This window comes from Corvus brachyrhynchos, unplaced genomic scaffold (genome assembly GCF_000691975.1).
Source record: "Corvus brachyrhynchos isolate BGI_N302 unplaced genomic scaffold, ASM69197v1 scaffold363, whole genome shotgun sequence".
Lineage (NCBI taxonomy): Eukaryota > Metazoa > Chordata > Aves > Passeriformes > Corvidae > Corvus > Corvus brachyrhynchos.
This window is the reverse complement of record NW_008237404.1, coordinates 2010198-2021020: the sequence shown is the minus strand read 5'-3', so window position 1 is coordinate 2021020 and position 10823 is coordinate 2010198. Positions and strand designations below refer to the sequence as shown.

Sequence of the window (10823 nt, the reverse complement as noted above, 5' to 3'; positions counted from 1 at the left end):
GGAAAGAGGAGGGAGAGAGAGTGCAAAAATAATTTCTTTAAAAGGGAAGAGATCTTAAGTGCCTAAGTGAAGATTTTCTAATACGTAATAAGGTGAGAGTCTGTCTAGTAGGAGGCCCATCGTTTTTGGTGAGGAATTTTCTCTGTCACTGTCAAAACCATACAATTTCTATGGGCAGAGAAGGTGTCTAGATACTTTGTTCTGCAACTTGCTTTATGGTGCTTGAGATATTTGCCTGACATTGACATACGTAATACATGTAGCACATCAGAGCTATTGATTTTGTATATTGACTGTGTCATTGGCATTTCTGCTCTGCGCAGCTTTTCTGTGCTTTTTATAGCGCGTTTGTTCCGTTCTGTGGAAAACTGTTGATGGACTGACTGCTGTGTTGAGAGATGTCAAAGTTGAGTCTGTTACCAGCTTCATGGAGTCACAGTTCAGCATAGAAACTCTGCAGTGTGTTCCTCCTGTCTGGAGGATTTGAGATACAATTTTTTTCTCTCCCAAGTTTATTTTTTCTTCATATTCATAACTTCTTTGCTGTGCCAGCGACTGCACAATGGAACAGATTGCCCAGAGAAGTTATGGAGTCTCCTTCACTGGAGATATTCATGAACCATCTGGGTGCAGTCCTGTGCAATGTGCTTTGGGAAGACCCTGCTTGAACAGGGAGGTTGGACCAAAGGTCTTTTCTAAGCTTACCCATTCTGTGAATCACATTAGCCATGCCAGATTCCTGTCCCTTTCCTTACAACCATTGTCCTGTCAAAAAGGAGAGAGAAATAAGAGTTCTTCAAACTCTTCAGCTCAGCACAACTTGCTGCATGCTCTTACCACAGTTCACAGTTTGCAGGTGGTGGGGTTTGGTATGGAGTTGGGGTTTTTTGGTTGGTTTGAGTTTTTTGAAGGGGGTGTGTATATGTGTGTGTGTCTTTACATAGAATGTTAGTTTCAGCTGGCGTTTTCCCAGGAGTAAAAGACCCAACCATAGTGCTAAATGCTCTTGAGAGGATGATCAGGAGGGTTCATATAGGAAGGATCTGATGAGGGAGCAGATGACAGAAATACAACTTTTCCTTTGTGTTTTTTTAGACCATAATTTAAGTCAAAAGCCAAGCGTAGTTTTAACTAATGCATTGTTTTGCTTTGTTTTATGTTTTAGAAGTGTGGCCAATTAACATCCTGTACTGGCTGCAGAGCTCAGTGCAGGTTTTTTGATATGACTCAGTGCATAGGACCTAATGGATATATGGAGCCATACTGCTCAGCTGTATGCATGAACACACACAAATCAAAATATGCAAAATCACAAAGTAAGTGAAAAGGATGATGGATTTTCATCACTGCTAAGAGTAGACTTTTTTTTAAGTTTGAACACTGGGGGTGGGTGCATTTGTTTTACAGTTAGTCTATGCAGATGTGGCTTTATAGTTTTTAACTTCTTAAAAAAAAAAAAAAAAAGAAAAATACCATCTTCCATTGAATACCAGTAGATTACCCATGAGGATTCATTTTCCTCACTGGCCTTTTTTCATGATGTTGGAAAGAATTTTCAGCTGTCCTAAGGCTTCCTGTGGAAAAAAATGCTGAAGGATGTGTTCTGATGTGTCACAGAATGATAGTGCAGGGTTTTTTTGCATATGAATTAATATTCTCTGAATTCTTGTATGAATCCCACCCTGATTTTTTTTTCAGGCAAGTAGGAGGTGGATAAGAAGGGAGGTAGTTATAATGCATATAGGTACTCTCTATCTAAAGTTTTTGATCTGGTAAATAACTCAAAACGTGTCTTCTTCACTATACAAAGCAGATCTCAACTTGAAGTTGAAAATGCTCCAGTGAATTTTATGGACAAAGGTGTATTTTCATATTTAGTACTGATCTTTAGTGAAAGTATTTATCAAATTTGCTATTTCTTTTGTTTTGTGTGACTTGCAGAAGCTGACTGGAAAACAGACATCTTAGTTTTCTACATTGAAAAACTAGAAAGGGCTGACCTGTAATACTCTTTTTTTTTTCCCCTATTATTTTCTGTTTTATTTTGTTTGTAAACTACATTTTTCTTTTAGGTATGGAAATTATTTGCCACTTTTGTAAACGAAACTCTTTACCTCAATATCAAGCCACAATGCCTGATGGAAAACTGTACAACTTTTGCAGTTCCAGTTGTGTAGCTAAATTTCAGGTTAGCTGTTGTGTTAAATCTTTTCCTCCCTAAATATTTGTGTGCCTGTGTTTAAGTATTTGCATATTAAACTAACTTGCTTATATATACAGGCTTGAGAGTTACAATTAACATAGCAGGTGCTTCTGGCTCATAACAATTTCTTTGATCAAAGTACTGTTCCATAATGCTAACACTAGCTGCTGTCTTAAACTTACAAAATTGGATAATAACAACCGGTTTCTGCTTTATATTGTTAGAAAATACAAAGCAGTATCACTGCTCATCTTACTTTTACCACCTCAGCCTCTTCATGGATGTCAGCCTTGCTGTTTCGCATTGAAGATCAACCAATTTAGCCTCTTTGGTACTAAATACCGTAACAAAATTCTCATATTGAATGTAGTACTAACAAAGGTCTGCCATGGAGAATAGTGATTGCTTCTGAAATGAAAGGTTAGAGCCTCAGTCATGGACAAAACTAGCTTAAAACTAGTTTAAATTGTGGCTAGAAACTGGAGTGTTGCAAGGCTAATGACATGCACTCTGGATGAGGCTGCTATGCTTGTTGAAAGCATCATAGTTATAGTATGGCTTAAGGTTAAAGTGAAATGTGTTGTAGCCATTAATCTCTAGGTGATCAAAGGATATTTTTAAAGAATATGTTTCAATTTTTGTATGTAAAAACATTTTTCCCAGATGTATGCTGGATAATTGGTAATTGCTTCCTCATGTGTTGTTCAACAGTTACAGCCATGCAGGGTTTTCCCATTTGTCACTGAACGTTGCTGTTTTCTGTCAGCTGGACAGCAAATCAGTCTTTTAATTGCTTCTGGGTCCTGGGTAGGACCTCTTATCATGTAGCCATGTTCTGTGGTTCCATCATAACCAATTTGGTAGGTGTCAGTGGAACTGATTAACAGAATAGCTGCGTATTGTTAGTATGTAATGACACACCTGTAATACTTCTTGCAAACTCATTTAGCATCTACTTTATTGTACATGATTTTACAATTAATTGCATCCCCAAGAGCTCTCGGAACAAATACAGCCAGTGAATGACAAATTCAACCTGGGCCTTCTTGGATTTGCACATAAGTCAACATAAAGCAATATTTTTGAATAGAACTGCCAGATCATTTAGTGCTGATTGTGGGTTTGTGATCTTACTGAGACCCTGTGCTCATGTTTCTGTTGCACTCAGTGCTGCATGTGGATCTCTCATCTGTGTTGTAGTGGAGTTTAATTGAAGCAGCCTTGCAGTCTGTGAGTTCTCGGTAAAGACCAAGAACGGGTAGGTGGTGACTTGCTTACAGTTAGTTTGCTCTACCAGCACTGCTGGATTTTAACTTTTGATAGCTTTTGTATAGTCAATGTGTAGAAGAATAAAATGTATTCACCATAAGGTTGGAGTTGAATGTATGAGAACACCTTCTTTCCCCTGTTCATTTAGTGTTTAGGTGGAAAGGATGGTATACCACAATGTGAGCAGTGGCCTGTAAGTGTTCCCTTGAGGCTTCTTTTGTACCTAAGTGACATGTAAGTCATTGAATCCAAATTGAAAAAATGGTTGATTTAATATGGTGCTTTGTATTTTTCAGTGTTTACTAATGGAGATAACTCTTGTCTTAATTTTCTGGCTTCATATTCATCCCTTTTTCCTGCTGTACCTGTTCTTCCTAGACTTTTTTCTTTAAGGGTTATCCTTCTCAGAACAGAATACTTGCTATTTCAGGCCTGTGTTTCCTCCCTTCTGCAAATATTTTTGTCCTTTTGGTTTAGAAATGGGTAAGTTTGTTTTACAGAACTTTAGGATTGATTATAATTTTATCTTACAAATAACCTTTTGCTTCTGGCTAGTTGTTCTTTTAATGTATTGAAATATTGGAAAGATTCAGTTGAGCTGCTTGTTGTACAGTTTATGTATGTTCTTCTTTGAGCAACCAGCCTGTAAGAGCATTTGATCTTGTAAGAAAGAGAGTGAAAGAGAGAGAACAGCTGCTTTATGTGATTTTTGTTTGGTAGATGGTGGTAGTGAGACTGAATCTTCCACGCTTTGTCTTGGAGGATGTTATTGCAGAGTTAAAAGACAGAACTGTTCCCAAGGTGTGTTGTTTTAAACCAGTAATTCAATGGGTACTTTTACTGGGTCAGTTGAAGATCTTGCTGTTTAGGGAAAAATAAGCTACTGATTATTTATTGTGAACTGGACATTCCTGAACTGGAGGTGCTGGGTATACTTGCTTCCTGATTCCTTCTTGTTTTCAACAAGAGCTATCACTGTGCTTCCATAACCCACACAGTAGCAGGTGTTGACATGGTGTTTGCTCTGTGAAGAAACCTGCAAGTGCTGAAGTGCACAGGTTGGACCTTGCAGTTAAAAATGCTTTTGTTGTTCTCGTGGTAGTGCAAGTCTTCAGCTATTTAGAGCAGCCAAAGTGAAGCAAACCTTCCTCAGCCACAGGGACATTTGCTGGATATAATGGGAAAAATGCTATAATACTGTGTGTGGGCATCAGAAAAAAGTGGTTATAAAAGTTATATATATAAAGTTGTTAGGGGCCAATGGGCCATTGAGGTAAAGGTGTCATCTTTTTGCTGCTTGGCATTTGGTTCTCGGGTCCTGCTTGTGATTAGGAAATGTGTATCACTACTTAATGTCTGCAAACTCTTGATACAGAATTAATGCATCTGCATAAAATCATAGTGCTTGCATGGCCAGCACAGATCAGGGTTTATATCAGCAATAAGTCTCAACACAATTCTTTATTTATTTTTTAGTGTAGGTGAACCCTTACTAACATGAGAGTCTGAAGAAAAGTATCCTGTAACAGAAATGTTTTGAATTCTCACTGTTATATGCTAGAGAGGTAGCAACAAATCTGCCTGAAGAGAACTTGTCTTTAAATATATTTGTTTTGTTGCAAATAGTGTGGGAAAGTTAGTTGAGAAGACAGGTGTAAGAAGTTTTTCCTGGATTCTTCAAGTGTCTGTGATTACTACTGATTCAAATTTTTTGTCTTGACCGTCACGTCCGTAATACACCAATAGTTTTTGCTTAATCAGGGAATATGCAAAAAGACTGTGTTCTGTAGGCACATATAAGACATACTGCAAGACACAGGTACTGTATAATTGAGTTATCTTATCTACTGCTTGCCTCAGAAATGCATTAAAGAAATTACTCAGTTACAGAATTAAATTCTCATACCTGCACGTGCAATCTGTAGTATTTTTCTCAGTCTTCAAACCCTGAATTGTTTAGGGGCTGGCTGTGTGAATAATTGCATCTTCCTGCCATGGGATTGAGACTGCCTAGGACTGTTAGCTAGTTTTTTCTTAATCTGAGTAGATGTGAGTTTTCTCACTGAAAGCCTTTTACTTTAGTATTTTGTATTTTCAAGTGGTATGCTTACGTAAGGTGCTGATACATCATCTGCCTTGGTGAGATTTTGATTTGAAAATGTTTTTTGGTCTTTGTTTGTCACTAAAATAATGCCAGCTGTGAAATGTATTTATCTGAAAATACATGTTTTGTGATTAACAAAAATAATCAGTTTTGGGATACTTTTTCTTAATTTTTACAAAAAAAGGTATTTACCCTTAAATAAAAGACAGTAGAAAGGTAAGGTAAAAAAAAAAATGACTTCAAGTAATTATGGTGGAAGCAAGGGTAAAGATTCAAAATTGGAAAACCTGAGATGACAAGGGAAAAGGAATTAAGGTAAAGAACCAACCTGCTGTGCTTTTGCCAGAAATGCTCTTGAGTTTATTAAATAAACTCCTAAATTCTCAAACACTGTAAGCTTAATTGAAAGCAACCCACATTTTAAAAGTAACTCTGTTTTTTAGTGATGTATGTATTTATGTTTTTCAGACTCTCAGTGTTCAGTCTTCAACAAATGGTCAGTTTGTCTCTCCCAGTGATATTCAGCTGAAATGTAATTATTGCAAAAGTTCTTTCTTTTCAAAGCCAGAAGTACTGGAATGGGAGGTAAGGGGGGGTGTTGGTGTTGTTATTACTAGAATGATGATGTGTTTAAAAATTTAAACTTAGAACTCTAGTACAGTTTTTCTAGCTATTTTATAAGGTATTGAAGCTTCTTTAAAAAGTTCAGTTGAAATCTACCTGGTTCTGTAGAATATCATTTAACTTCAGTGTGGATAAAAGTGAATGTCTTTGTTCATAAGTAGTATCTGTGGAATTTAAAGAAAAATATATTTTCTCAGCTGTAAATCTGAAATCTGCTTTCATCTTCAGTTATTGTAGATATGATAGACCATTATTACACTTCATTATGAACTGAGAGAAGTATCTAAAGAGGATATGCTAAGTTTGAGTGGCATACTTTCTGTTCAGTGTTTTCATGTGAAATGATGAGTATTTGTAGCACTGTCAGGTTAATTTGGATTTACAAATTTTAGCGTTAGAAGTCATATCCTGATCATGTGTTTGCAGTTCAGTTTACTTTATAAGTTGTCTTAATGGCAATTATTATTTCAAGTTGCACTAGTCAGAATTTAATATTTTATCCATTAACCTTATTCACGATGCTTTGCAACTTTGCGTTTAGAACAAAGTGTATCAGTTCTGCAGCAGAGCATGTTCTGATGATTATAAGAAACTGCACTGCATAGTTACATACTGTGAATACTGTCAAGAAGAGAAAACGCTCCATGAAACAGTGAATTTCTCTGGTATCAAAAGACCCTTTTGCAGTGAAGGTATGTACGTATGTATTTGGTTTGTTTCCTGAGGTACTGGTCATAGTTCTACTGCAGTTGACTTACTTTGTTAATATATAATGTTAAAATAAGGTAACAACTCATTCTGTTGTACTTACTTGAGGCTAAATCAGAAGTCTTTTCATTGCTATTACTGAAGCGATTGTACCTGTTATTATTAGTGCATGTACCTTTTAATTTATCTGAGCTGCCTTTAGAGCTTTTCACCACTTATTACAGGTTAAGGGTAGCACTCTTCAGTGTATGTGTATAAATACATGCACATATGTATGCACATTGCATATATACATATGCACAAAAAGTTATACATTCTTTTTTTAAAATGTATGCAGTAGTGCATATACAGCATTAACTGCGCTGATGAACACCAAGCTTTCTCTTCTGTTAGTATTTTCTAAGTTAAGTACAACAGTAGAAGTTCTACTTTGGCTTAGAATGGTTACTTAAGCAATAACTTGAATGATGCCTGTTGATGTGTGTTGATTACTGCCATGACAATTTGCTTGACTGATTACTTGAGTTTTGAAAAACAAAACAAACTAAAAGGGGACTCTATGGGCCTAGGATTCTTTTAAGTTGCATTAAAGCACAGCTTTAATAGAAAAAGCAGAATAGAGTTAACAAGGAAGGACCTATCCTTTCCACTTCTGGTGAGCTCTCCTTTGATACTGGTATTTAATCATGATCTTAGAAGTTTAACTACAGGTTTGGATGAGCTATCACTCACAAATATGGTGAATATTTTTTTCTTTAGTTATAAGAACAACATTTTCCATGTCATTTGATAAGACCTGTGGAAGATCTCTGCTTTCAGGCAGATTAAATAGCAGATGTGCCAGCTTATTTGTAGGAGGATCCTGCTATGCTGGAGAGGGTTGGAATGCAGGGCTGGAGGTAGGCTTTCCTCCATGCCATTCCCTTACAACTCGGGACTCTGCAATCTTTTCTTTCTGAAGAATGTTCTGGACTGTGAAGTGATAGCTGGAGAGTAAAAAACGGGCAAATTAAGGCCCAGCCTTACAGTGTATTGTTGCATCGCTCAGCAACCTCTAGCTAGGAACTGTTCCTGTGAATGAAACAATTCCACAGAATACATTCAAACAAGAGCAAGATGCTTTTCTGGAGATTAAAGTATATGGTTGTATTAGTGTGAACATTTGCAACTCCCTCATTTTAAAACCTGGTGGCTGTTACAAGGAAATGAGTAGGATTCATAATGCCAGCTATGCCATTACTAGTTCTGTATGAGGAGGCTTGAAGTAAGTGAGGACTTGTTTCCTATTGGAAAATTTGAGGAAGAAAAGAAGTAAAAACAGTCTCTCTTGTGTAAATATAGATACTAAGTGGGGGGAATCTATTGCCAGGTGTCGTAGTGTGGGTCTTGAGTTTGCGGGTGCTGGACTGCCAACTCAAGAGCAAATACTGTATTTATGAGGGTGAGTATGCAAAATGTTACCATATAGACAAAGTTTATCAGCTTACTGTGATGATCTGAACCACTGAGTAATAGAGAGAGGATAGTCAAAAGCACCATTAAGTAGATTGTAACTTGAATAAATACAGTGCATACCTGCCAGCTGTAGGTGAGGTGTACTTTGTGATGCATATGACAAAGAGCTGTATGTGTTCCTGTTGCAAATAAACCAGTGACCTGGACAGAAATTCTGAAGGAACCCTAGACCATTTATTTTGAAGGAAAACCATCAGTTGTCATCAATGGCTGCAGAAATAGTGCAATCCAAGAATTAATAGTGCTTAGATCTGATGTGGGAAGGAGAGGGCCAGGACTTTTGGTGGACTGAGTGGAGGTCAACAAATAGAAGTTCCATCATTAGACATGATAGATTTTTCTTCCCCCTTTTCCAGGCACCTAAACATAACCAATCTGTCCTTAATTTCAAAGCCTTTTTCCAGATACATGTCCAACTGTTTGTGAAATAACGAAACCAGTACAAGTACCAAATGCTTGCTGGATATGGAGGCCATTCTGGTTTTAATATTGCAAAATGTTCAAGGAACCTCACCAACACAGATTATATTTTTGAGCATGCAATTATTCTTCATCAGAAGACAATGTAATCACAATTTGAGAAGGAATAGCCAAAGGTACTCAGTGAAAAAAATTGCTGGCATTTTTGGAAGAAATTGAACTCTCAAGGAAAAATGCAGGGAATTTTCAGGGGAGTGTTTAGAAAAGGCTCCTAGATAAAATCAGAAGTTAAATATGTGTTGAAATTTCTGCAAGTGTACTTACATGTTCATCTTCGTGCAAACTGAGGGGAAAGCATATATAAGATCAACCACAAATATCTCTTGACTGCTTCCAGCTGCCCAAGCTGGAGTACTGAAGATGTCGTCATTGCTCCCATTCTTTATACCTGAGGGGTTTTTTTCACACATGCATATACAGTATATATTTACACACAAGCCCTGGAACTCACATTAAAGCCTCTTGGATCAGTATTTCTGTGCGGTTTTGTTCCAAATCTGTTTCTTTGTATGTTTCTCTTGAGACACTTAAAAATATGTGCAGGGAGTAGCTGAAACCTCCATTACAGTAAGGTGTAATTAGAACTGACATAGATTTTGTGCTAAAGATGGTTATTAATTCTTTCATGGAGTATAGTATGTTTTTTCTGGTTTTGTCCAAAAATCAGATGCTATGTGGGGAATGAACAACCTGAATGGACTAGATGTAAGAGTTTAAACTTTTCCCCTGTTGCTGTGGCTTTGGAAATTGAACTGTCCTGGTGTTTTGCCTCTAGAATGCTACATTCCAAAATATCTGTATCTAAATTGAATAAGATACATATTATGTATGCTAAAGTAAGAAGTAGCTTGTGGATTTTTGTGTATGCATAGTTGCATGAGTGACAATTGAGGATAGGCTGTACAAGTTTTTAATCCTGAGGAAATCTTCAAGTTACTGGATTTAGGGGTTTTGGGGAGAGGAGTTTGTTTTGGTTTTGTTATTCCTTCTGAGAGTCTGGCAGAACAGATCAGTTTTTGGCAATCCAGCAATGAAACTATTTTATGATGAGTATCACCATAATTTTGTTTTACTTGTAGACTTAGTTAATTCATCTTTCCAGTAGAACTAAGTGCTATGACTTAAACAACACAGGCTTAATAATTTTATAATGCAAATTTTAATAACACTGATTCATATCTGGTAGTCTGCTTCTAGGCAGGAGAAGGTCATTAAGCTGTGGAGTAACTCAGTTATCTGATGCTTGGGAATTCTTTTCAAATGGATAATACAGATAATAGACAGCTGTGAAACTAGCAACTGTACTATCACCTTGATAGCATGCTAATAACTTCTTGGGAATTACAGCTTCTACAAATGAAACTCAGTGTAGACATTGAGTTTTCTCTGAAAACGTCTCTGATGTTTCATCTAAGTAGGGATAACCTCGTTTAAAACACTGTAAAGCCAATAAGTGGAAAAATAAATTTAGGAAATCGATTAATTGTACCTTCCTCTAGGAAAGGAGTGTATATTCAGTTAAAGCATTATAGATTTTAGGTTGGGACTTTTCCAACCACTATTGCACAGTGGATTGTTTGGTAAAGTATACTATGAAATTATTAGTTGATGAATTTTTAGATTTACATGAAAATATTACAGATACTGAGATAGCCTAGACGTGTGTGTTAAATTTTATACAGATGCTTACATATCAGTGTTTCACAATCAATTAGGATACCACCTCATATTTATACCAATTCCTTTTGTTATTAGAAACAGCAAAAAAAAAAATTTAAAAACTGACATGTGATATGAAGTATTGCTAAGACTTAGTTATAGTTGCTGGGCTTCTCTGTTGGGTGGGCCAAGGAAGAGTTGGTGCACTGGCCCTGCCGTGCAGAGCTGCTGTCTCCCTCTAGACGAAGGGAGTTGCCATCA

The 10823-nt window shown here is 36.8% G+C and overlaps 1 protein-coding gene across 9 annotated transcripts in view; it reads left to right on the top strand.

The window, feature by feature from the left end:
* ZMYM2 (zinc finger MYM-type containing 2) overlaps positions 1-10823 on the top strand; it is a 72482-nt gene that overhangs the window by 27386 nt on the left and 34273 nt on the right. For 8 of the 9 annotated variants that reach the window (XM_017730812.1, XM_017730810.1, XM_017730811.1 and 5 more), the window contains 4 exons: positions 1166-1316; positions 2073-2188; positions 6045-6161; positions 6742-6892. In XM_017730812.1, the coding sequence (XP_017586301.1) occupies positions 1166-1316; positions 2073-2188; positions 6045-6161; positions 6742-6892 (535 nt within the window). The remainder of the gene's footprint in view (positions 1-1165; positions 1317-2072; positions 2189-6044; positions 6162-6741; positions 6893-10823) is intronic. The other variant, XM_017730813.1, reaches the window with a different exon arrangement.